Below are 27,219 nucleotides of genomic sequence, written 5' to 3' on the forward strand. Positions count from 1 at the left end.
ACCCCAACATGCTTGGATGATGTGAATGGTAACGCCTGGGGGACAAAGACCCACCCCAAGCTTTGAGGAGGAGCCCAGACACGGGCACATTCAAGGTGAAACATGGTCCTGGCTCTGAGTTTGGCTGGCAAAGACTCTCCCTGAAGTGTTCAGTGTGATAGAATAGGAAACATCCAGTCACTTAGAAATTCAAGTCTCCCGGAGCCTGGCTGTAAGTAGGACGTCTCAGCAAGAAGGCACACAGACTACATTTTATTTGAAGATCTCTAAATGTTTCTTGGTATGTATATGAAGCATACATTTTCATAAGAAAAATAATTGTCTGCCTTTTCGACAGTTTCCCTGTTGTATATTGGACAGCAGACAGATCAGTCCCTCTGCGAGCATCCGTTAGGCAGACGGATGGACTTTCCGACACCGAGGCAAGGCCTCAGACACAAAATAAACAGTCATTGGCCCAAACGATCACAGAATGGACCAGGCCCTCCCGTAACACAGACGCACTTAAAGAAAACGTGAGCCCCATCATTAAAATTAATACTAGGATTGCAGGATGTTCTTTAATCCGCATGATTACTTTATTGTACAAAAAGTTTCCAGTAACAGTAAATTAGTTTTAAAAAAGGACCAAAAAAAAAGTCATTTTGGATAGAAGTGCTTTGCTAATTGCTTTATTTAAGCACACAAGAAAAAAAAGTCTTATCTGACCAATTAGGTTGGAAGGGTTTTATTACCTTTAAGAAGCCATTAGCTAGGATAAAACACTGAAAGCACTTGTGTCAAAACAAATAAATAATGCTCTCTCAATTAGCAGAGAAAGCGGTAAATCCGTTAAATTAGAGACATACACTGCTTCACGCCCATGGCGAAGCCAGAACCCCCCCACCCCCAAATTAATACAACAAGAGACAGCAGATTTCAGTTACTAATCTCGGGAAAGATCAGAAGCTTTGGAGACCTGACGGTAAACATTGACTTCTCTCCTCTCCTCTCCAGTCCCATCCAAGGAGCCACGCCAGGACACATTGAAGGGGGCAGGTGTCCAGTGGCTGAGCCCAGGGGTGCCCAGAAGGAGCTTTCCCTGCTGGCCCTCTTCTCTGCTCGCATCCCAGGCGAGGGGAGGGACCGGGCTGGCGAGCATTACCACCAGAGCCCGACAGAGAGGGACGGCTCGGCCTTCCCACAGACAACGGCTATCTGCAGGAAAAGGAGCCCGTCTCCTTCAGAGGGGAAGAATGACCCTGAGGTATCAGGACTCCATTACCCATTTTCTCTTACTTCCCCCAAGGCTGCTGATCTTTCCCTAATAAAGGCTCAAAAGAAAAATACAGTGTTTTGAGGAGCCGGGCAAGTCGGCACCCAGGCTCTGGGGCCGCTCCCCGCCGTGGGACAAGGTAATGGCAGCAGACCGCTGGGGCTTTCGCTGGCACCGTGCCGGCTTCAGACCACTCGAGATCCTTAACACCATGTCTATTTAGATCTATCATTTTACCCAAATGGGGTGAGGGGTGGGGAGCAGAAACCAACCCCAATCACCCCTATTTACTGAAAATAAATAAAAATAAATGCTGATCCCTTCTTCTTCTTTTTTTTTTGGTGATCCTTTCTTAAAGGGTCACTTTCCTTCAAGGGTAAGACTGAGCACTTTGAAAGCTTTACCAGTAGTCCAGTATTGCCACTGTAGACCATCAGGGAGGGAGGAGCCTGGAACTGCAGAGCGCCCCGCTCCTCGGAGCAGCTGGTCTCGGGGAACACCTTGACTCCGCCACTGGATTCAAATCTGCTGTGAGTAGACAATGCCTAGAGCTGTTCGCAAGATCTGTAGAAGCCCCACGTTTCAGGGGTGATCAAGGAGGTGGTGGGTTCATATTCCCTGACTTTCCTAATAAATAATTGTTTGTCAGGGAATACCATGCGATTTCCTGAATGCCAGGGGCACCCCTAGATCATTCTACAGCCACATCAGTAATAAGAAAACCAGCGGCCGCCTGGAGTCACAGACTTGGGAAGGGAAGGCTGGCGTGTGGGTTTGGGTATTAAGACCATGATCTATCTGTTTGGACGACTTGAACCTCTGGACTTGAGTTTAAGTTTCTGGAAACAACTTTAAAGTCAATTCTAAAGAGGACGTTTTATGCAACTGATCCAAAGAAAACAGCACATTTAATGAAGTCATGTTCTTCTCAAACTTTTTAGGAGAGGTAAAAAAAAACAATGGAAAAGCCATCGAAAATTGTACAAAGACCATTAAAAAGATACTGGTGTCTCAAGACCCAATAAAACACAAACAACTTCAGCTTTCAAAGTTGCCATCACTTTCCACATTTCCACAGTTCCAGGAATATAGTCGAGCACCATACTGATGAAAGGTAAGTAAACGGCAAAGTCCTGCTTTGGCGATCTCATTCACGCTCACACAACTGCGGGACCTCCTAACCGAAATTTTCACAATCTGCAGGGACATGCCTACTTTCTGGGCGTGTTAAGCAGCCGTGGAAGAGCCGATAAATCATACCACTGGTGGAATATTTTACTTTGAAATGGAGTGATGTTTGGTTAATAATTTGAGATCCACTAATCCTAAATGGGGTGACCCATTTAGAATGGCCTCTGTGTAAATTCACAGTTCATTAAATGGTGTCTGGTTTGAACAGGCCATTATGCGGTTAGTCTATAAGTAATGGATTGAGCGAGGACGGCTGGGGACGAGCACAGGGACACACTGGCTGATTCTGGTGACTTTCGTGACACTGCCCATCTTCCATTTTCATGTTTTCACGTGAGGTTGGTTCAAATCACCAACTTTTAACTTTAGGTGCTTTTGTTAGTAACCCCTTTTGGTTTACAGCAGAAAACGCAGGGCACAGATTCTAGATGAGGGACAGTCCATTTACAATTAATTTAAACTTATGAAGCTGTTTTAACTGGCCCATCTAAATGTGTTAATTAACATCAATGATGGTTTCTTATTTTTCACACTTTGTTACTCTGATCATTAACAGTGATGGAAAAGCTAAATTAAGTTAATGGGGAACGGATTATAAATTCTTAAAGGGCTTCTCAGTTTGTTTTCAACTGGAAAATATACAGAGAAAGATGAAGAGGCATTTTTGCCTCTACTCATAAATTTTTGGTACCAAATTTCTTAAAAACCAGATGGTTTTAAAAAAAATGTTTCCAAAAATTATTTTAACATGCTGCTCCGACATGAGGCTAAGAAAATAGCATATGCACATACGATACCGACCGGCCTGTGGAGTGCCCGTAAACATTCAACTCACTTTCTCTTTCTAAAAAAAATATATATTATAACTGATGACAGAGCTCAATCTCTATTCTGCAGCAGTATCAAAGGTCCTTAAATTCTTGACAATGCAGGAAAATCAGAAGCCCGATCCCTCTGCTTGAGCACGACTGTGACGAGGAGTCCAGGCCAGCGCTCGCTGCCCCACGTGGTCCGCGGTCCGCAGCCCGCGCCTCTGCTGTGCCCGCACGGCGGCCGAGCCCCTCGCACCCGGGAGTCCACGCGGGCGGCAGACGCAGCCCCATGGATGCCTAGCGAGACTTCACGCCGATGAGGACAACAGTGAGGACAATGATGATGACAAATAATATTAAAATCACAAGCATCTTCCGATTCTTCTTTTGATACTGCTCTGCCTACAGAGAGAGGGGAAAAAGGCCATCATTTTCCCAAAAATCCAAAATCAAGCCTCGCTTGTTTCCAGTCCTGGGCTCGCGGGTCTAGCTGTATAACTGGCATCTCTGCTACGGGCTACGTCACGTCATTATAATCCCTTCCACCAATTCCAGCAAATTTAATCATCGCAAGTGCACAACTTCCACGAGGCTGGCGCTCCCTAGCTAGCCTGGACGCCGGAAGCACGGGGCGGGGATCCACGACTAAGACAGAGGCTGGCGGGAGGAGTCTGAGGTCGGCCTCAGGGTCAGGCGGACCCGCTTCTCCTCCTCCCTCCACTGACTGTGACGAACCACTTTCAAGGAGGGCCTCCCGTTTCTGCACACGGTTCTTCGATGAACGCATACCTTCTTCACGATGACCTCCAACAACGGGCTAGGGTTACCCCAGCCAGCGGGTATGGAACTGACGGCCCCCCCGAGGGGGGTTTTCTGCCCCCCTCCCCCCGATGCTGGAAACAAGAACACACTCCTTTGAAGCAGGAATGGGAGAGTGTGCCCCATGGGTCTCAAGTGCAGCAGGAGCCTCCCTGAGATAATCTCTCGCTGCGCTTCTGCTGGTACAACAGACCGGAGCCGCTGCACTCCGCACCGGCAACATCCGCCCGGAGGCCCCGGGGCGGGGCTGGGGGCCACACCCTCAGGCACACCACGCCTCCTGTGCACAAACGCAAAAATGCCCACCTGGGCTCCTGGGGGCTGATCAGACAAAGGAGGGTGTCGCTCACCACGTCCAGGGAGAGCACGCCCTGTCCTTCCCCAGGCGGTGCTCTTTCACAGGGAAGGACACCAAGGAGACAGCTTGATGGAAACGTCTGCTGAGAATATCCAGTCTCTTCTATTTTACTTCTGTGGTCCCCACCAACCTTCTGACTGGTACTTTTGTTTCCTAAGTGAGCCTACACACCCACTGGGAACCACTCATCAACCAGGAGGAAACATCAGGACAGACAGGTTAACTTGTCTTGAGAGTCCGGCCCATGTGAAGCCACTCCCAAGGCTCAATCTTCATCGGACGAGGTGACTGCCAAGGAAACGGCCAGCCATGCCACTGACAGCAATGTGACTTGAGAGATAAGACGGAGCATGCTTACTTTTCTAATAAGGAACCCAGAACACCAGGGAAGCCAATACTAAATGATACACTTTAAAGCCTCTCAAAATGATTTATAAAGCAGAACCTAAAACAAAATTTTTAGTTCCCACTAGACTTTACACTCCCGCGGTGAAAGCTCTGCCCTTTATCTGTGCTTTATTACAAAACATGTTTCAGTAGTTTTTATTTAAGAAACTTCAAAACCAATGCATAATTCAACAGCATATCAGAAACTGGGTATTATGGAGTGGGAAACTCAAGTTAGTTATCACCCTTTTCCTACACAAGGCTTGGCAGGAAAATGAATCTAACTGCTCAAGAGGCCCTCTGCCTACCAAGGCAGGCCTTTTCCTTCCATCACGTGCTGGGGGCTCCCCCCGCCCTGCTGTGGCAGCGAGCACACAGAAGAGAGACTGAAGGGTTTCCGGTCAGACCTCGGTAGGTCTCCCCTTCTGTAAACCTGATATCATTGTCAGACGGGGCCGCCCCTGCCAGAGAGAGCAACTGGCTTCAGAAAAGCGACAGAGCAGTCCATTCGTGGACTGGAAAAATGCTCATTATATGGCTACAAATATCACAGGGTCTCAAAGCTACAAGGAAATGGACGGAATTTATTGTATTTGTGAAGTATTAACATTCCTTTTAAAGGAAACATGCACCCAATTATGTACGAGAGCCACTCGGCAGCATATGCGTGTTTCTCATCACCGATGACAAGATTTCTAAGATGCTTCCCAGTTATTTTTAACAAATACCATGAAAGATATTCCGAAAATAGCTACCTTATTAGCCAAGAGTAAGAGAGCTACTCTCACTTCAACAAACTATTCTTTCCTCAAGGTAGCACACCGATATACTGCAGTAATTAAAAGGGAAAATGAGATTTTTATCTGCTCCAGAATGATCCCCCACCAGCAATTCATCAGAAACGTGTCACAGCCAGAGAGACCTGAGTCAGCAGCAACAAGCAGCAGACAGAATGTTCAACACACGTCTAGCAAATGCCCATTCCCTTGACTTCCTAAAACAAGAAGATTCAAAGAAGGAAATAATTTCTGAAAGGAGGAAATGCCCAATTCCTTTATGATTTCCGGTCACAGAAGGGACTTCTCAGCCATTTCAAATCCAAGTGCAAGGAGCCCCTGGAGTCATTCCCTGCGGTGGGATGACAAGGTCCCACGTGGTCGGCGCTGACTACCCTGACGCGGGATGAGAGCGTCCTGCCACTGGGAGCCCCTCCTCAGAGTCCTGGGCATCTGACAACAGCTCCCAAACTCTCCGCTGCGGAAACGTACGACATTACCTTATGAAGCTGTTTCAAGCCATCTTGGGTCTTGATACAGGACTGCTCCACGTTATAGTCAATTCTGTCAAGGACTGTACCCTGAGTAAGAAATGACAGTTACAGACGATCAACAGCTGGGAACACGGAACTGCAGACATCATTATCCACAGGATTATCTGTTTTACTCAACGGCTGCCGGGAAGGTACACACGGAAAGCCCTGGAATCCATCATCAAGCAATATTAGGCACTCAATGGCAGAGTGCTGTGTTAGTTACAATAAAGTCTAACTCATGAGAAAGAAATACTGACAAATTGAGGTTTCTTTTTTGGATTTAGCCAGTCTAAGATATGCCATACTCAGACTTACTAGGGTTTAAGAAATAAACGGTTCAGTGGAAATAGGCTCTGAGAAGCAAAGGGCTGACTTCTATGCCCATGTGCTGCTTAAATACTTGGATTCAAGTAAGCAGAGAAGCCTGGTGAAGCCAGACCCAGTTATGATTAGGCCTGGAAATTGACTATCACGTCTGTAAACGTCAACACGGGTTTCCATGGGTCAGAGCAGAGACGGTGAGCTCCAATCCACCATGTAAAATTACACGTTTGCCTCAAGGAGAATTTTGTTTTTAATTGTTTAATCTGTCGGTTCAAACAGAAAGAAGGGAACACCAGGCTACGTGGAGGAACAGGGCTCTTAATGGAACACGCTGTATCAGAAGAGATAGCAAGAGCAGTTCCTTGGGAACGGCGGGAGTAATTACTGTAACTAGATCTTGCATGGCCTCACCACTCCATTGTGCAGCTGGTTGCAGGGGGATCAGGACCCAAATCCCTGCTGGCAAGATAATAAAATACCCTAATCAGATTGTAACAGTGAACAAACAATTTAATTCTACTTGAAAGCTAGTGGTTCCAGTTGCCCTTACACAATAACCTGCCAAAATTAGAAGGGAAAACTTATCTATTGCCAGAATCACTGCTGAGTGGGGGCAGAACCCACCAGACCCCAAAGTAGGGTGGTCCCATGAGCATCCTTGAAGTATGGGCAGAGAATAGGAGAGCTTCTACTGATTCTTTTTACTTAAAAAAAATAAAGGGTTATCAGTAATTTTATAGGGAATGGCATTAGTATATGCATATAATTTGCACTACATATCTATGTGAGTGTATAGCACACACACAAATATACACACACAAGTGGGGGAAGTAGGGTCAAATTTTGCTTCACAACAGGAACGCAGAATCGAAAGTCTCCAGAAGGACCAGACGTCATGGCAGGAAAACTCAATGACGAGGAAGGTATAAGCCACATACCTGCTCCACGATCATGGCTCCCAAGTCCCTGAATATCTCATTCAGGTCTGAAATGGACTGCACGATCTGGCGAATCTCCCGCTCCCGCTCCTCCACCATCAGCGCGTTCTGCTCCACCAGCACCAACTGGTCGTCTGTAAAACCCTAGCAAAACAAGAAGTACAGGATTTGTATGTTAGATTCTCTCCCCCCGCCCACCAGAAAGGTACGGTGTACCACTGCAGATACCATTTAAAGAACGAATTCTGAAAATACTTCTATAAAGCACATAAACACAACACAGAAGCACTTATGTTTCCCTGACAGGAAAGATCCAAATTCCTAAAACAAGCGGGATCGAAAGCACCAGGGGCCAAAGCAGGGGACACAAAGAGAACCCCCGTCGGCAGCCACACAGGGCTGAGCAGCAAACCACCGGGGGTAACCCCACGCTTCTCTGGGTTCCTCCCAACGTGCGGTGTGCAGAGCGCTTTCCCGAAGGTTCTGGAAGGCAGATGACAAGGCCTCCCTGCAGCCTACAGAAAGGAAGAAACAGTATGGCCCCCATGACTGTTCTTCCACCTGCTGCAGAAATGACCTGACGGATGTACAAGTCAGGCAGCGCTGACGCACTGGCATCGCACGGATGTTACAGGTCTATGAAGAGAAGGGAGAGAGCGGAGCGCGAATGCACAGCAGTCAATCCTGCAGCCCCTTCACGTACCCGGTCATAAACAGTATTATCGTCTCCATCGTCCATTAGTGGTACTGACGTATCAAAAAAATGCTGGGATCTTTCCTCTCGATTCTTCATGCCTATCATAGATAGGAATTCACTTTACTCGAATATGTAAACCATCCTGGTTACTGTTCCACCATTAAAAAGGGGAAATCTAGAGTAAAACTCAACAGTCAAAATGGAGATATTCTTAGCTTTAAAAGAAGCCTATCTCCAACAGAGGTGGGGGGAGAGTAAAGGATTATAAACAGATAACAATATGCAAGCACTGGGGGTTATTCAAGACAAAAATCACACTATAAATATGCACAAGTCACTTGAAGCCACGTGAGTGACAAAATGACACTTAACACAATCTGAGAATCTCTAAGTAAGGGAGAAATACTTCATCTCACTGCTGTTACAAAACACTTTTTAAACAAAATCAGTGTTTCTCTCTAGAAGCATTTCTAAGTAACAATTCTAAATGGCCCTAATCAAATTTCAGAAGTAATGAAATTAAAATACAAATATGCAAGTTGTCAGAGGGAGGGGGGACTAGTTTTTCTTTTTTTTTTTTTTTTTTTTTTTTGAGTATGTGGGGGTATTACTGATTACAATGGCAATAAAGGAAAACCCAGTTTATGAGGTAACTTGAACGTGGATGTGGCCAAAACCGGACTTCCCACTGTCTAGGAAGTACAGGTAGGCCGAATGGGTCACCAATGCCAAGCAGCAAGCAGCCAGTGGTTCCACTACTCCCCGAAAAGGTTTTCAGCGCTCAAAGCAAACAGGAAGCTTTCCTGGGATTGTAAGTTATCCGGCCCATTTGTTATCAGCTGCCCCCAATCCAACATCTGGAAAGCTACATGTGTTACAAGTGCGCTGCACTGATTCTCAAATTCTTTACACCAGACACAGAGTCAGTTGTGCTTTCTTGCACGTGAACTATCCCAATAACCGGTTCCCAGCCTCGGTCCAGGCAGCATTCCGCATGGGGGCCGGGCGGGCGCAGGAGCTGCCCTATGCCGCGGAAGGTGCGAATGTGCCCGAGGGGCAACGATGGAGGGTTCAGGAGGAAACAGAGAACTAGCAGCAAAAAAGAAGGATGAAAACAAAAAGCGGTCCGCGATGCTAGTGCCAGAACCTGCGCGACTCCCAACCCCTCCAGCCGGCCTGGTGACACTCACGTTTGAGGTAGCCCGACTGTGCGCGCCGGAAGCTGGTGGACAGCTCCTGCAGAGCCTGCGCCAGGGAGGCCACCACGTTGCGAAGGAGCCGCTCCTCCTGCTCAGAGCAGGCCCTGCGGGCCCGGCTGGGCAGAGCCTGCACCGCGCGCTGGCACCTGTGGAAGAGCTGGGAGAACAGGCCCACGGCTCACAGCAGGCCGGGGAGGAGCCCAAGTGCCGGCGCCTTCGCACACACGTCCGGCCGCTGGGGACTGCTCTGTTCGCACAGACCGGCGTCGGGCAAGGGCACCAGACGGGAGTCATCGGAGGCCTCATTTACACCCGCAGGAACACCCACACGTGACAGCTGCCGGGCGCACGTGCTTAGGCTCCGTCATCACGTGCTGCTCTGTTGCCACCTTCTCATTCGATCCCCACCACCACCCTGGGGCAGGGATTAGTAATTAATACGACTGTGCCCATCTTACAGATGAGAACACCGGGGCCAGGGGATTCAATGAGAACCACAGCGCTGTTACCCTGCGAAGAGGCAGAACTGGAACGTTCCGACACCCAGCGCTCTCCCACAGCACCGGCCCTTCCCGGGTAAGCAGCACCAGGAGGCGAACAAACCGCAAATGTAAACCACTGAAGTTCACACAGCAGTCAAACTATTAAAAAATTACTCAAACTGAGCATTTCACAAGGAATTTTTCTAGCGTACTAAGTTTCTCGAGGATACTAATATAGTCAAGTCTAGGGCAACGGCTCCCAACCTTTTCCAATCATGAGGACCATTTTTTAACAGGAATAATTTGTAAGCACTAGTACACAATAAAAGTTACACATTTTTAAATCCGTCCACAGCGGTATCTACCAACAACTGAGAAAACAGTCCCCGCTCCTCTAAGACACATGCTCTTGGGGGAGCTCAGGGCCTCACGTCCCTTTGTGAACTTGGGGTTGGGAAGTGCGATCTGATTTAGAGTCTGTACCACGTTATCGCTTTCGAGAGGCTCAGAAGGCTGGAAACGCCCGTTCCCACCTGGGGACCCACTTCCATCCTCACCTGAGTGATCTCTTGGGTGGTTATCTCAATGGTGTGCTCTTGCTCGCTGCTGTCATCCAGGGTGGGTCTGTTTAAATGCTGGTCATGAAGGCTGGCTAATTCCTTCATCTTCTGTTTAATCCGGCCAACATCGTACTGTATCTAAACAAATGAAATCACCAGGACTCCACTGATGCCTGCCAGGCATCTGTCTGCCTCCTAGACAATTAGCTACACTCAAGGACAGAGTCCAGGCTTCAGCCAACTTGTAGGCTCACTGATGCGTGAGCAACTTTTAATTCAAATACCACTCCTCGTTCTACAGTTCTTCAGTTTCTCTCTATAATCCAGGTAGCTACTCCTAACGCCAAGATCACGAACACACATACCCTTTCTTGTGGTGTGTGAACGGAATAAACCTAAGGCAAAGTATTTCCAGGGACATGCATTCAAGGGTAGCCAAATCAGTTTTCACAGCAGACATCTTAACAAATGTCGGCATCACAATTACTTAAAGAAATAAGAAAGGATGAAACGAACATCCCACTTACTTCGTCCACTCCATCCACCCATTTAGGTGGCGACCGTTTTGTCACACCGATGGCTGCTTCTGGATCCAAGCTAATGCCTGACACCAGAGCCATACGGTCGTCAGCAAGCTACAGGGGAAGAGAGGGACATTAAAACAAATTATTCAGATTCCACTTTGATAAGCACACTCTTACACCCTCTTAAATGTCGCTCCCTAAGAAGACCAAAAAACGTAGGAGTAAGTGCACTTGCCTGATCATAAGCTTGCTCTGATACTGCTAGGATTTGGGACTGTTTTCCTATCTTTTCATGCACCAGTTCTTAATTTTCTTGGACATACTTGTGAACATGAATTTGACTTGATCTGGCTATAGAAATGTAATAAAGAAAATCAACAAAAGATCCTTGACAGAAAAGACCTCTTAGTACTAGTACTACGTATGATAAGACAGCATGAACCTCAGAAATTAATGCGATCAGATACAAGTTAAATAAAAATACTAGGCGACAAATGGAACGCACACAAAATGTTTGACAGGAGCAAGGTTCACTTACACACGTTTAGCTTATTTCGGAAATGGGGCTGATCCAGTTATCCTGGTCACAAGATCATTAACCATGTGTTAAAACGTGTGAAAGAACTGACTAAAACAATTAGCAAATGACCCACCATTTGGCAAAAGCATTCCTGAAAAATCTCAATGCGATCCTGACTGCCGCTTCCCCTCTTCCGCTCAATGTCCACAGGCAACGTTTTCACTTATACCACGAGCTCCCGTTGATTCTTCCCCATATAAGACACTGTCTTAGAAAGCCTTGAAGATGGGGAGGGCGATCGTGGGTCTGGCTTGGTTAAGCTGCTCTCTTGCCTGGAGGCAGTGAACAGGTTGAAAGAATCTTGAGGTGCCCTCCGGAGCTCAGAATTTTAATTGCCAGTTTCCAAAGATCCAAAAGATGATCAAAACATGATGGAAAACAGCGGGTGAAAGTCTTACGTGGGTAACACTCTGCAGGTTCTCTAAACCACACTGCAGAATTGGGTGAGGAATTTACATGGCTTTTCTCCCCCTTCCTTGCATTTATCTAAATTTATTTTTTCATTCGTTCAGCAAATGCTTGCTTTTCTAATAAAGGAACAAGGCAAAAATTAAAAATCCACAGATAAAGGGAAAAAACAGAACATAAGGGAAAAAACCCTACATTAAAAAAATTCTTCAAGTAATAAGCCCTAAATCCTGAACAGTTTATAGCAAAATTCCTACAAGCAAACTGGAGTCTTGCATCTCCACCCCCCCACCCCCCCGCCCAGTTCTGCCCCCATGGGCTTAGGGCATTCTTCGAGTTCACGGATCACACTGCGTGCAATGACCACACTGAAGGGACCAGGATCCTCGTAACTGCTCCCAGAGCATCTGTGAGTCGTGATTAAGTCACCAGCATTCCGCCGCCGCGTGGACCCTACAGGACCACGGTGTCATTTCAGGTCGTAAACAAATGGTGTGTCATCCAACCTGCACGATCTGGGGCTCTGAGTCCAAGAAGCGGTAATTCTCAACCACGGCCACGCTGTTTGTTTTTTAAGATTTCACTAATAAGGATCTTATATTCTTTTTATTGTTTTCAACCTCACAGAAACTAGGTGAGCTAGGAACTATTATTCCAATCTATAAATGAGGAAATTGAAACTCAGAAAAGTTAAATAGCTTGCCCAAGGTCACAAAGCTATTATGTGACAGATTAAAACCGGGTCGGCTGACTCCAGAAGCCCCATCTACCCCACAAGCTGCCCATCACTTCGGCAGGCCCGTGAAATATAACTGCAGTTTGCTAAGAAAACAAATCAGGACAACAAGACTTCAGATTGAAACACCACCAGGAAACTCAGTCCTCAGCCCCAGTCCCCACCAGCGGGACCAGGGACTACAGGTCAGGCTCCCAGTGAGCACACATGCATCAACACAAAGCGGGCTCCCTCACTGACCCTCCGTGGGTGTGGCGACGAGGGTTGGACCTCATCCTATACAGAGCAGGGACAGACAGCGAGCAGCAGAGCTGTTCATTCCTCAAACTCCTGCTCCAAAGTCACCAAAAGGTATGCAACTTGGTGCAGGGCACAGTGACCAGCCACACAGCCAATCCCAGCGTCTGCCAGACGCACAGCAGGTGCTGGACAGAGCTGTGGGCCCACTGGAGCAGAACTGGAACCTGAGCCTCCAGCTGCATACACAAAGCAAAACCCAAAATTGCTAAGGTACTTCTTCACAGGTCACAGTACTTCCACGCACCAGCTTATTATCTAATCCACTATAGTTTATTATTATAGCATTTTCAATAGAATAATAATTTGTTTTATTTATGGCTCTTAAACTCATGATCTTATTTTGTACGGTTTTTACAAATATATTAAACTAAAAAAGAGACAGAGATGGTATTTATCTAAATTTATCTGGATAGTAATTAGTATCACTTTATCTGAAACAAATGAGAAATTGTTAAATGAGAAAAGTCAGTTGAAGTGGATTCACCTTTTCTAAGCAGAACTTAATTTTACACAAGAGTTGTGTTCCCCCACAAAATGCATGTAAATTAAAACTGGAGCAAACATATTCTCTTTAAATGTTCTAAGGAAGCCTGCTAATGAAGAGGCCCCTACCCGAAGGGGACAGATGCCAGCACGCCAAGCTGGCCCTAGCATCCCCTACAGTGTATCAGGGTTTTGCCAACTTGAAATATGGGGAAATTTGTCCTCTTCATAACACAGTCTATAGCCATAGCTCATGATGAAAAAGAAATTCAGCAGTACTCAGATGAAATCTGTCATTATTTTATCAGCATGAATTTAAAATTTAAAAACCACATTGTTTTAAGAAGAGTAAACATAATTGAAGATAAATGTCAATGATTTGAAACAGGAGCAAACATGAACATTAAAAAATATATATTTTAAGTGCAAAACAATCACCCTTTCAGTTTCAGAAACCTCACTTCACATTTGAAACCATGTTTTCTTATTTTTTTAAGACCTAGGACGTATCAGTTTTCAAGGTGCCATTCTAGTCCATACAGGCTTTAAAAAACTGCCAGGTTTTTAATTCTCTTTACTCATCCTTGCTGAATTTCAACTTGGCCCCTCTCTGAGTATAGGATACTGGTCTGTAAAGCTTTCCTTAAATGAACTTGTGCTTCTGAAGCAAAATATCTTCCCCTATTTTTTAAATTAAAAAAAAAATTAGTAAAAATTGTGCTTATGAGAATTAAGAATTTCAGAATTCTTGTCTGATTTGTGGCTCTGTCCTCCTAGAACTGTGGGGGTGTGTGACCCTAACCCAGGGTTGCCACCACAGGAAAATTCCAACAGAAGCTCAAAACAGCACACCCGAAAGGCTTCCTACCGGTCTCACTAATGTTATCTTTTGCCCTTGATCCGCTTTAGACGTTGACATTCGTCCCTTTAAAGAGCACCAGACAGCACGGACGAGTTCTTCATCTACGGAAGGAACGCGCACAGACACAGAATCTTATAAATCTGGCTGCCCCAAATATAGAGCCTTCCTCCTCTTAGGAAACCCTGCCTTTACGAGGAGGCTGATTCAGTGTACTGTAAGATTAAGGATGCGGCAAAGCCTCTGCTGAGATTAGCATAGTCAGACACACTCCCCTCCCGTCCCCCGGAGCCCACATCTAAAAAAAAATAAACTAAGTTCAGCCACAATGCATTGGTAACAAAAAATAATACTGACAATTCTGGATTGTTTGTGGCAATGAACATTTAAAAAGTCCAGAAGGGAAGTTGAAAATTATAGCTGGGCCACTCTCGCTTCCACGTGAGACAATTAAGGAACACGTACGATGAAGTCAGGAAACAGGCATAACTCATGGGGCTCAAACAGCTCGAGGACTTTGCTAATATACAATTAGGCTTAAGAAATCTCAATTTTTGAGGGAGTGAATAAGCATATGGATAAAAGAGAATCAAGGGATGTCAGCACTACTGTGTGCTTTTAAAAATCTGTGATAGTTTTAAAATAGTGATTACTTTTTCTGGTTATGAAAAATAAATGTTCAAAACAGACACTTTTTTAAATGTACAAAAAATATAAAAATAAGGAATCAGAGAATCATACCATCCAGACAGATATAAATGCTGCTAGTTACTGATTTTCCTTTCTTCTCAATTATTATACACATCCTTAAAAAAAATCAGTAGGGAGCAATGATGGCCTGCGTTGTCGGTGGTGTCCTTCCACTGAATTCATCTCTGTACCCCAACAAGTCTTTAGAGGGGACTGCCCCCTGTTGTACAAATATGGACACTGAGCCCCTGCTCCACCCCTCACCCCACCCGCCGCCGGCTCCCCCCCCCCCCCCCGCCCACTGTGATAGAGACTTTCTCAGCAGGTGACCAGTGGGCCCAGCCTGTGGCCCCCGTACCCCCACTATATCACTCCGCCCTGCCCAGGCTATGTGGTTTGAGAGCTCGACATTTACTTCTTGTAATTTATTTTTATTATGTCCTATTATGAATTTTAAAAACCCAACAGCTTGGGAGATGACTTTGTTATAGGAGGGGACGTAGATTAGGGCAGGGAGCCAAGGAGAGGGCCAGATACTTCTCTGGGTAAGAGAGTAAATGGTGGGTGGGCATCCTCCTTAGGGACACCTCACTCAGTACTTCTGGAGAAGGAAGAAGAGCAGTATCCCCAGGGTGCAGATTTTCAAGCTGATCTAAGTAGAAGAATGACGACCTAACGTGGACATACTCAAGATGCCACCAGCTGGCTTTACTCTGGGAGACCGAGGGACGCAGTCAGGAGAGTCTGCTCAGGCCTCAACTACAAAGGGGTGGGCTTCCATCTACCTCATGCCCAGAACTGGGGGGTCACTCTCACTATCCCCAGAATCACTGATTCGAAGCCCCACTGCAGCTCTGGGGAAGCAAGGCTCTGGACACCATTCCCAATCATCCCCAGCTCCTAACTCAGTCCCTGGGAAATTAATAGTAATAAATATACAATTATGATTAGCTGAGTCAACAAAAAATAAATGGAAGGAAATAAATAAAATACAATTCTGGAAGCTACACTTCATAAAAGATACAACAGTTCTGAACAAAGGACATGAAGGGCCAAGTGAAGTGCTCGAGAGGAGGTGGTCATGTGTACCCAGACTGGAGGATGGATTTTGTGTTCAGAGAATTCCAACAGCACGGGAAGTGTGTGTGGCGAAGTGGCTCTGCACCTAGGGTCTCTCGTGACAGAATGCGGAAAGCCCCTGGAAACACCCAGAAGCTCAGAAGAAAAGAAGGAAGGCCTGCTAGTTCCTACCGTGCAAGGAGGAAAGACTGGAAATCAGCTCAGAGAGCAGACCCCTATGTAACATGACTTTAGATGTGCCCCTCACGTGAAAGTGGTCAGTGCTTCTTCAGCCTAAGTTGTTCTGTTATTTGTCCCCCATCGCACACTTCCTTCTGGGGGCCACAGGCCCCACATCTCCAAACTGTTCAGGAAGGTGTAACATCTATCCTACAAGGCCTCTTCTCTAAGCCCCCAGACCTTAATGCCACTCGAGTCTGGTCAGCAAACCCATGGGCATCCTGCCCGCCGTGTCACCGGGGACGCGTCACCTCCCTACGTGCGCTACAGCGACTTCTGCCTCCTGGGCCCGGGGCCCAGGCCCAGACCGGGCAGTGGCAGGGAGGTCGTGGCACCTGGCTCAGTGAGCTACCCGCTTAAGGGCAGGTGTTTTTAAGTCCTGTTTTTAATGACAAAGTAATACATGCACGGGTTTTAAAAATAGATATGCAACCTAAGAAAAGGGCACGTTATAGAAAGGAAGTTTCTCCTCCATCCCAGACTTTTCCTGGAAGGTATCCACTGTGAACTGTTCATTGTGTCTCTTAAGAAATCGTCTAAGTATACACAAGCATCGATGTGAGTTGTTCTTCTCAAAACCAAACACGGAAAGAGCGGGAATGGCATCGTGCACGCTCTCTGACACCAGGCTCCTTCGCACTTGGCGATCGGTCTGGGAGCTCCATGTGCTGAGGCCCTCGGGGACGGAGAGTCAAGACGCTAGCTGTCTCCTGTGTTTCACCAGTTCTCGATGAAGGGTACTCAGGTTGTTCCCCGTCTGCTGCTATTATCAACTAGTTAAAAAAGATTTTAGAACTCACAGGTAGGTCTTAACCGTCTAGTGAGGAGTCCCATCAGTTCTGAAGACAGTCACCCTAATCCCAGCTCACTGGTCGGACTTCTAAATTAAAACAAACAAAACCAAAAAACACCCCCTTCCGTTACTGTTTTTAAAAGGTCTACCCTCAGAAAAAATATTTTTACCCCTTCGCCGCTGAAATGGGTAATGGAGACACAAAACGGACAGCCACAGTTCAATCTCCTTTTACCTCGACCCTTTCATTAGCGCTTCTAGAATTAAGTGCTGTGAATACGCACCCTCTCCATCTTCCAGGTGAACTCTAAGTCAGGAAATGGACAAAAGTGTGCTGCTGGGAAGGGGGCAGAAAGCGGACCCTGCAATGCCAAGCTCAGTGAGCACACACGGAGGGTCACTGGCTTCCCCCCAAAAACAGGGGCTGTGAGGCCTCCTCGGCAGGTCTGCGGGGTCTGAGCCCTCCTTCCTTTGGGCTCTGCCCTCACATCATGTCCTTCTGCACTCCACATGAGTTACACACATAATCCGAAAAACAATCTGGCTTTTTGGAATTTCAAGAAAAGGCTCAACCTTTACTGTTGCCAAAGTTGAGACACTTTCCTAAGAGCAGTAAATAACAGTTCCTTAAACCCTTCTCTAAACCACCAATTTACCTGGTGTGAAAGCATATTAAATAAATCCTGAGGATTAAATTGTTAAGCATAACAATTACAGGTAATCAAGATAAATGCTAAAATATATATAAGCTCTGTTAGCATTCTGTATATGACCAAAGACTTCAGAAAAAAAAAAAACAGACGTAATTTTATTAACTAACATACAAAAATATTCAAAACACAATACCTCATCCAGCTCCTGAAGAGAGATGTTGTTCCCATCAGTCCCATCCAGTTAGGGAGAGCAAAGAGAAAAGAAGGATGGGGACAGACAGATAAGGTATGGTCAGTTGAGAAAACACCTTGATCTTAAGCAACTCTAAAGTTGACTACAAATACAGATCCACTAACCCAGGCATTTAAAAAATCTCCCCCTTTTGATTGTTCCTTTAAAAAAAAAAAAGAGCTACATCAATATACATTTTTTTTTTAATTTACTGTGACTGTTGTTTCAATGAATGAGATAGGAAACAATAAACAGTTGTAAAAATTAAAATACAATAAAGCAAATAAAATACACTTGCTTTAGTTTCACTAAAATATAATACCTATCTGTTTCATAAATAAAAAATATCACACACAATATTCTAAATTTCCCTTAGGAAGATAAAATAAGAAAGCAAAGCTAAAATGCAGTTTTACCATGTCAAGTAAGTGTATATTTTAGCATGTAAATCAGCCCTGCAAATGCAGCAAAATTAGAAAATGAACAACCCACAAAAATCGTCTACGGCTGTATTCAGATAACATTTGAGTGACCACACATGTAAGGTCTCTACAAATTCAATCCCGCAGACACGGCTTTATCCGTGGTAATAAGCAAGCCGAGAAACCATTCTTCCCCGGAGAGAGACACAGGTGGTAAGAGAAAAACTCTTCCCATTTGCTTGCCATATATTATTATTAGTCTAGAAAGCACATAGTTCTTTATAAAGCTATTAGAAAAGCAGTAAACAAAACAAAACAGAAAGGTAAGGAGAGATTTTTTTAAAGGGGTTAGGAAGGAAGGAAGAAGCACCGGCAGCCAGAGGATTGAGTTTCAATTTACAACTAAAGGTCCTTTTTCAGATCAACATGGAACTCTATCTTCTGAACAGATATGTACTAATGATAGATAATCTAAACAACTAGGTCTTTTTTTCCTTTTCTGCAGTATTGATCAGTGAAATAATTAGTGGTAAATTTCAATAATCAACTGTGGTTTTTTTTATGCTTAGCAGTAAATTTAGAAAATTAAAAAAACATAACTTCCTTATTTAAAAATTCATAGTACAAATGAAACTGGTCTACCAGGGCCAAAATATTATTAAACAATGACAGTAATAAAAAGTGTAATCAAGCAGTATTCCTCCATGTAAAAATTCAATTAAGCTGACATTATAGAAAGCTGAAAGTCCTCTTCATTCCTTCTACAATTTGCTACGAGAGCAAAGAGAACTAGATTTATATACACACCCTGCCATAACAGTAGTACGAGAAGATTTTAATAGAGAAGATAGTGTCATATGGAAATCTGACTTAATTACCTTTTACTTTAAAAAGAAAAAAAGAAAATGTTTGTATTTTTTAAAAGCTTAACATTTTCATCAAGAAAGCACTGAAATGTTTTTATTAATAAAACAAGGCACAGGGCAAAGCCCTAACTTCGGTATCTCAGCCTGTCCATCTGCCTGTTCCTCAGCAGCTCCTTGGCACCTAATCTTTGAACCAAGTATTGCTGCAAGCCACGGTGAAGATCTCTGCTACACAGGAGCCTGTCCTCTTGGATTATTAACCAAGCACACACCCTGGTCTTTTGGTTTCTACAATTATTAGTTGATAAGAGGTGAAATCAGAACCATGGGCTAGATAAGACTCATTCTGTTGCACATAAGAAAACTAAGCTTCAAAATGTATAAACCCATCTCCCCAAAGTCCCAGAGCTTAATGGCTGAGATGAGGACAGACCCAGGTGTTCAGGTCTCCTTCCACCTCAGCTTCCAGCATCTCTAATTTCATTAACAACGCAGGGAATTCCTAGCCATAGGCAGCTACTACCACACCACATCAGGAACTGAATTCAGAAGGTCATCTTTTATAAGAGTCCCCCCACATTTTGCTACTCAAAAATAGAAGGCCTTCAAAACTCCCCCAGTCACCAAAGTACCAGAATATTCTGTCAAGACCCAAATTAAAACATTTAGAATTACCACCAGGAAAAACCAAAATACAGCCAAATGAAAACACGTTAACTACACATCATCACCTTCTAAATCTTTATAATGTCTAAATCTAGGTTTCTGACCTGCCCATGGCATATAATCAAGCAAATATTGAAAACTCCAAGCAGCATGTGGAATTTATAGTCTGAAGAACTTTCTACATAAAACTGAAAAGTAAGTGGAAACGCATCTGTGTTTACTCAGGAAGTCTGGGAAAGTTGAGCAAACGGAGCTGGAAGCACAGGTCTATGCTATGCGATAGTGCTATTTACTGTATTTCCGTTACTCCCAAATAAAAGTTTGCTTCACTTTTATCCAACAAAGTACCCTTATTCTCAAGTAAGCCTCACTGCTCAAAGAGAATCTTTAGAGGCAGGAAAGCACATGGATCTAAAGAGAAATATACAATGATTTCATACTTAGATTCCAAAGACAGAGGATTAATTTTCCAACAGACTCGGTGTGGACTAGAACCTTCAATCTGCTGGTACAAATGGACTCTGCATGATTGTAAAGGGAGATAACGAAGATGGTAGCCTGGTGTAAGACAAAGGAAAAAAACAAACAAACAAAAAAGATGTAAACAATGGGTCCTTCCATTTTCCAGGACCTGCACCACGAGTCCTGGAAAGGCGGCCACAACTGCTGTGGCCCAGTGGGTTAGCACAGGGCTCTGGGGCCACGGTCGCCCGAAGCCCCATCCCAGCACCCTGACTCACCAGGTGGGTGACGCTGGGCGAGCTCCCGACTCCTGCAACCCTTAGTTCCCTCACCTGGATCATGAGAAAAGCAACAGCGCCCATGTGACAGAGCTCTGTGAGGGTGAAATGAGCCTGCACAGGGAAAGCGCCCACATGCCCACAGCCCAGTGCCAGGCACACAGTAAACTCTCAGTAAATCTTGGCGAATATCACAGCCAAGACTGAAAAGGGACTTCAGATTTCTTACAACCTTAGTTAATCCTGAGTATCTTTCACCCCCCAAAGCACACCATGTTTTATTAAAAATAATGGGCTAGTTTCAAACTAATCTAAGACCAATTAACTCCAGCTTCCATTTATAGATTATGCATTATTTTCAACCAGAGGATAGATAGGCAGTAAGCGCTAACAAGTCGCTCCAATCCCTCTATTAGATCCACTCCAAATCAAAGGCAATCACGCACGTCCTACAGCACCTCCTCAGATCGGAACGGCAACTCAACAATTACTTATCATTCATTCATTCAAGACTACACGTTTTTTGGAATGATTATTTTACTTTGTAAATTCATTTTGGCTTCTTCAAGCCAAGCTGCCTGTAACTGCTTGAATGAGGTGGTGCCTTAAAACCCACACTTGGCCAAAACGATGTCAACGTCATTTCTGCAAAGTACCGAAGCTGCTTCCCAGGATGTCTGCGTGACACTGGGCTAACCGGCACAGTGATGTCGTTGACTACGTCTCCTTTACAAATGAAAGCTAGGGCTGTGTGCCTGGGTCAGGAGAAACAGTGTACTGAAACAGAACTCAAGAAAGCATTGCTGAATCCATACTGCCCCTAGAAATCACCTAACTCAAACCCCTCAACTTATAAATAAGGCAAAAGATGCTGGAAGGGTTTAAAAAGCTTGCCTACAGACACGTTCTGGGTCACCAGAGAGAGCGACGTAACCCTAAACACCCTAAATTCCCAGACTTCGAGTCCAGCGCTCTTTCCTTCACTTCACACCTGCCCTGGGGCACAAGGGCGATGGGGGATCCAACACTGAGGCCCAAACACAATGAATGAGAAATGCCAACCACTGCATTTTGCTCCACGCCTAAAAAAATCAAACCCCAGTCTGTTTCTAACAATTAGTTTTACTAGTATCAACACAAGCAAAAACACAAATAAGTAGAATTTTGTTCAGCTCTGGGTGCTAAACTTGAAAACGCATACAGAAACACTAGGTTTCATTCACAGGCAAGAAACTTAACCAGGCTGTCTGAGCCGGGACTGCTGAGCTCGAGAAAGCTCCCGGCAACGCGAAGGCTGCAGGGTTATCATGCAGAAGGAAGAGGCTTCCCGTGTCAGAGACCCCGAGGGCCAGAACCAGAGCTAGGACCACAGGATACAAGGTACGGAGTTGGGGTTCATATGGGCAAAGGCTTTTTTTTGTAGCACAAGAGGTGGAGTGACTGGCTGCTGGAATTTCCTACAGCCATCACAGAATGTGGTCAAGGAAGAGAGGCATAGGGGTTATCACAGAGGGGATGTCGGGTCAGGGACCTTTAGGTCTCTGCCGGCCCTCGGGACTCTGTTTTGTCGCTGTACATCCTCCTGAAACTCCTGCTTGGCTGTGCCGTATTTGCCTGAGTGCCGCACAGACCTGTTCTAGTACGCATGTATACAGGGACACACAGTAAGCCCACCATCACCGCCACCCGACTTCTGTGGGTTTGCTTTCCCCCCTCAAACCAGGATGCAAAAAAAATGCATGTTTAAGTTTCTCGAACGATACGGCTTTAGGTGTACTTTGTTTTGAGGTGTGTGAGATGCACGCATGCATACGACTTGACAATTTCCATAGCTTTTTCCTTTAATAAGGATGTGAACGTTCAGATTTAAAACTTGAAAAAAAACAAAAAACCCTCCAACCCCCCCCAAACTATCAGTTCAGTGTGATTGACTGATTGATTTTGGGTCGTGTGTGAGGTAACACACACACACTGAAATCAACTTCCGCAGCTTTTTCTTCTAACCAGGAACTAGAAATTCCAGGTTATGATTTTTTAAATTAAGTTAAACTCTAGAATTTAGTTGCTTCCTTTTTAATTACCTAAGTTTTACATATTTACAAATTGTCTCCTTTTAATTAAAAATAACTCACGTTTTTAATGACCTGTATCTATCTTTTAAGTTTTTATTTATAATTTTTCGAACATACAGCAAAGTATGTAAAATGGTATAAGGCCACCCCACATATTCCTCAACAGGCTTAACAATCAGTAATACTTTGCCTTATTTGTTTCATTTATGGGGGGGTTAAGTATATAAAAAAGTGGCATTTTAACATTTTACTACTAAACATTTCAGTAGGTACCTCTAATAAAATTAACAAACTTAATTATAATTAGTTTAATTAACTAATAATTTCTTAGTATCACTTAAAACCCAGTCCACGTTCAAATTTAACAGCTATGATTTTCTTTGATTTGTTACATGGTCTTGAAATTTGCAATTCAGAAACGAGGTGTTAACATTTCTATGAGCTAGACACACTGCGTAAGTTACTTGATAAAGTTCTAAAAAATTGTGTTAGACATGGCTTTCCCCCTAAAATGTTTACAGCACCTTCCCAACTTCCAGAAAAGTCGACAGAATTATACTCTCTACTTAGTCATGTTAACGTCTTGCCACGTTTGATTGTGTGTGTGGTGTGTGTGCAGAATAGTTTCTGTTGAATCAATTGTAAGCAAACTGAAGATCTAATACTTTGCCCCTAAACGTTTCAGAAAAATCTGACATGCCATGTGTTTTTTTTAATGTACACAATTAAAAATATGAATGTGTGTTTTCTTTTTAAATTCTAACTTAAGCAAACCATTTTTGTTTAATTGCAAATTCTGTTTTTTAGATCCTCTGAACTGACTATAAGGATGTTTTACATGATCTGATTGCTTACAATCTGAGAAAGATTTCAAATAGACTAACCTAAGCATGTAATATTTTAAATGGTAAAAGTACAGAAAATATTTTTTAATGATCTTAGATGTGGAGTCTGATTCAGAAATCTATTTTCAAGAAATTGTCTGAGTCTGCTACACAGATCTGCACCTTTTGTTGACATATCCGTTTTTCCACATTGTATACTCCAGCTATCCATATTTAATTATCTGCCTCAGCTTACACATGTTTTTTAATTGCCTCACTTAGAAGACCATTTAAAAAATCTGTTTGACTTAAAGATGCACTTTTAAAAAGCCGCCCGGCTTAGATACCAGGTTCTTAAACTGTCTGACTTAATGATTAATAATAATAACAATAATAAAAGTCTCACGTTACCCAACGGTACAGGGTGTTTTGAATCTTATACGATTAAAAATTTAAAAGCAAACAATGTTTTCCAATAAGTTAAAACCGATACCTTAGAAACATTAATGTGGGTTTTAGTTCTGTGGGGTTTTTTTCCCATCAGTAGCATAAAATCAAGCCATGTAAGGAATATGCAATTTTGACATCTTATTTGATAAAACTAAAGTTCCATTGAGGAGTTTTATTCATTCGGTTTCTACTCTCTAATTCTTGGCTTATTTCAGAACATTCTTTCCAAAATCAGCACTGGAATTAGCCCGTGTCCTTTTACCCTTATTTCAGTATAACACCATTTCTTTCAGTTAACAAATGCAGGAAAAAACTTTCCAATTCTTAAGTAAATAAAAATCTAAACACACTCCATCCCTGTTTTCTATGCTTTTGGACTTGACTTTACACGATCTTATTCCTCAAACTGTTCACACGGCTTAAAATAGTTTTTCTATAGGAGCAATATGGCCAAAGACATTTTCTACTTGTGATTTGCAAAAAGGAAAAACTGTCTTTGTGGACGCTCTTTCAATAACCAAGACACATGGCATGATTTTTCTGAAGCATTCAGTAAAGTCATAAAGGAAAAAAATTAAAAGGCAATTATGGTCCCTAAGAGGTGAAATCAGTGTGATATCCCCAAAGCTGTATATTTCAAGTATAATCCCTCCGAGTCTTGTTTTTGGGGCGACTTTATTTCCCTCCTTCTCCAAGCCTGTCTCCAGCCTGTCTCCAGCAAGGAGCCCCCCAATTACCAACTAGTTTCATAACTTCAGTTTTCAATTTAAGGTATTCCAAAGCGAATCATCGTCTTGCAGAGACCATGCAGACCCGTCCCCATATTTATCCGAGCAAGAAACCAAAGCTCAGAAAGGGAAAGCAGACCTCATCAAAAACAAACGAAACCACCTCAGTCATCTTCCCAGCTCCTCCCCAGGACAGAGTCTGCTGCTGGGCTGAAGAAAGGTTCAGGTTAATTACATCAAAAACCATGTGCTAGTTTGAAGGTTAATTTTCACATACACACCCTGTTTGTTTGTTTTTTTTTAAGTTCGAATGGAGGGAAAAGCTTAATTTCCTGTGTGGGAAATGGAAAACGAAGAACCTAGCACCTTACGGTCTCACAAACACGAGCCCCCAGGAAAAACAGTGAGGCAATTATTCATAGAGAACGCGGCCACACCGAGGGCGGCCAGGCGATTAAAAGAAAACGGGTGGGAAAAGAAAAAAAAAACAACAGAAAACAAAACACAACACACACACACACACACACACAACCCCACTGTTTCCTCATTTTGGGGGAGGGTGTCGTTCATTTGCAAGGATTTGGGTTCTGCGAGCCTGCAACCCGGCCACGAGGACCAAAGTGAGGCCCCGTATGGGGGTGGGGGGAGGGGGGCTGAAACAAAACGAAACAAAAAGGCTTCGGAAAGGCCCCAATTTTTCCAAATCTTCGTGTTAAAACATATGTAAATTGGAGGCGGCCGGTCGCGCGGGGACGGCCGGGGCGGGGAGGGGTGGGGTGGGGGGGTTGCGGAAGTGCGGAGGAGAGGGCAAGGCTGCGCTGCGGCGGGGGCCTCAGACTGTTCTCTCCCCATCCAGGGTTATGCGCGTCCGCGGACCCAGCCGGCGGACCTGGCATTTCCGACCACTCTTCGTCTTATTACTCGTATCTTCTTTTTTTAAACAGAGAGACAGACAGAGACAGACAGACAGGCAGAGCCGCAGTGCACACGGTGCGTGTGTCGGAGAGGCCGCCGGGAGACTCACCGCAGCAATGCTACGTGAATGCAGAGGGCTGGAGGTGGTGTGACTACTCACTTGCTCGGCTAACAGCTGCCGGTTTTGGATGGAATTATTCCGCAACAACAAGAAAGCGTCGGTTAAACGCCTGGTGGCCATGTCTCACCCTTTGTGACCCCCCTCTCAGGGGCCCCCCGCCCACTTATAGTCCTCGTTTATTCACTTTCTTTCTCGTGGCCTGGCCCAGGCGGCCCACCCTGCACAGAAACCTCTCTGGACGAGGCCTCCAGCCAAAGGGGCGCAGCTTTGCGCCTCGCCAAAGCGCAGAGACCCCTCCCCAAATAACCACCTAGGCTTTCCAATTGTCTGACTCCCCCTACTCAAGGCCTGCCTTCGATCTCTAAGCACTTAAATCCCCCCAATCCTTGCCTAGCTAGCCAACGTCCCAGAGACCCCACCCCAATCCAACCTTGGATCTACAAGCGTCTAACTCGCCAATCCGGCTCTGGACTGGGAGGCCCTGAAGCCCCCCTACCCCCCTTAGTCTCTGAGACCCCCAAGGGTCTGTGCCCCTACCCCTAACTTGGCTCACACGCGTCTAGGCCGTGCCCTGAGGCCTGCCTCTGACTCAGTTTCCCCACCAGAGGCCTGGCCCAGGCCTCCTTTGGCCAACTCGGGGCAGGCCTGGGCCCTGAACTCCAGGGCTCCTGGCCCTCCCTTCCTGGGGCTTGTGTGAGCCTGCTAAGGCCCGGGCCCGACCTCCTGACCCCTTCCCTTTCTGGGCGGCCTGGTCCTCCACTGCTACAGCGGCCTGCCGGCCTCCAGGAGGGCAGCAGGGCCTGCCTCCCCGGCCTCCTCACTCCTCTTCTCCGGCTCCCTCCATCCCCGGATCTGACTGCAGCTCAGCCCCGGGCCGTTTCCGTGCTGTGGTCCCGGGTTCTGGCGTCCCCCCTGGCCCTCTTCCTGTCCGTCCCTCGCGAGTGCCCCCCTGCGACGTTCGGAAGGCTAGCTCGCAACGTTCCGGGCGCGGGAGCTCCCTGCCCCCCTGCCCCAGGGCGCGGGAGCGCTCCGCCCTCTCTCGGGGTTCTCCCGGGGCGCCCGCTCGCCCCTTCCCAAACTGGGCCCGGGCTCGGGGAAGCACACGAGCGGGCAGGCCTGAGCCTTGGAAGCGTGGGCCCCCCGGCTGCAAACCGCTGCCAGGGGCCTTGGCGCGCACATTAGAGTGGAGGTGAGCGGCAGGCAAATTTGGGCCCCAGCAGAGGCGAAGTTTGAGGCGCGCGCGGAGTTGGGGCGGGAGAGGAAAAGTTGGAGACGACTGCCTCTGGAGGCCGAGCACGCTCCACTGCAGGCGGCGGCTCGCGCTCGCTTTTTTTTTTTTTTTTTTTTCGATTCTGAAAAAAGATGTATCCGAAAAACAACCAGGAGAGAGAGAGGGGAAAAAAAAAAAAAAAAAAAAGCAACAGCCAGAGCTCCAGGCCGCCTGGGCCGCGCCGCCGCTGGCAGTCGGGGGTCGTGGGGGGCGCCTGCCCTCCCCGGCTGCCGCTTTCTGTAGGGGGCACTGCA

General features: G+C 45.5%; 1 protein-coding gene across 6 annotated transcripts; it reads right to left on the reverse strand.

Moving 5' to 3' along the window:
- Positions 1–556: 556 nt before the first annotated feature.
- STX16 (syntaxin 16) lies at positions 557–26,594 on the reverse strand. Of its 6 annotated transcripts, none has more exons than XM_026503807.4 (9): positions 25,684–26,594; positions 17,853–17,864; positions 10,862–10,969; positions 10,332–10,472; positions 9,284–9,449; positions 8,100–8,191; positions 7,397–7,540; positions 6,099–6,179; positions 557–3,660 (listed from the first exon to the last, which is right to left on the reverse strand). In XM_026503807.4, exons 1-9 carry the CDS (start codon positions 25,813–25,815, stop codon positions 3,556–3,558), a joined length of 981 nt encoding a protein of 326 aa, XP_026359592.1. In that variant the 5' UTR covers positions 25,816–26,594; the 3' UTR covers positions 557–3,555. The 6 variants fall into 6 exon arrangements, with proteins under 6 accessions (XP_026359592.1, XP_026359594.1, XP_057168439.1 ...); XM_026503809.4 differs by having other exon boundaries at positions 25,735–26,593; XM_057312456.1 differs by lacking the exons at positions 17,853–17,864; positions 25,684–26,594 and adding exons at positions 11,094–11,209; positions 17,014–17,763.
- Positions 26,595–27,219: the final 625 nt, after the last annotated feature.

The sequence above is a fragment of the Ursus arctos genome, unplaced genomic scaffold (assembly GCF_023065955.2).
Source record: "Ursus arctos isolate Adak ecotype North America unplaced genomic scaffold, UrsArc2.0 scaffold_16, whole genome shotgun sequence".
Lineage (NCBI taxonomy): Eukaryota > Metazoa > Chordata > Mammalia > Carnivora > Ursidae > Ursus > Ursus arctos.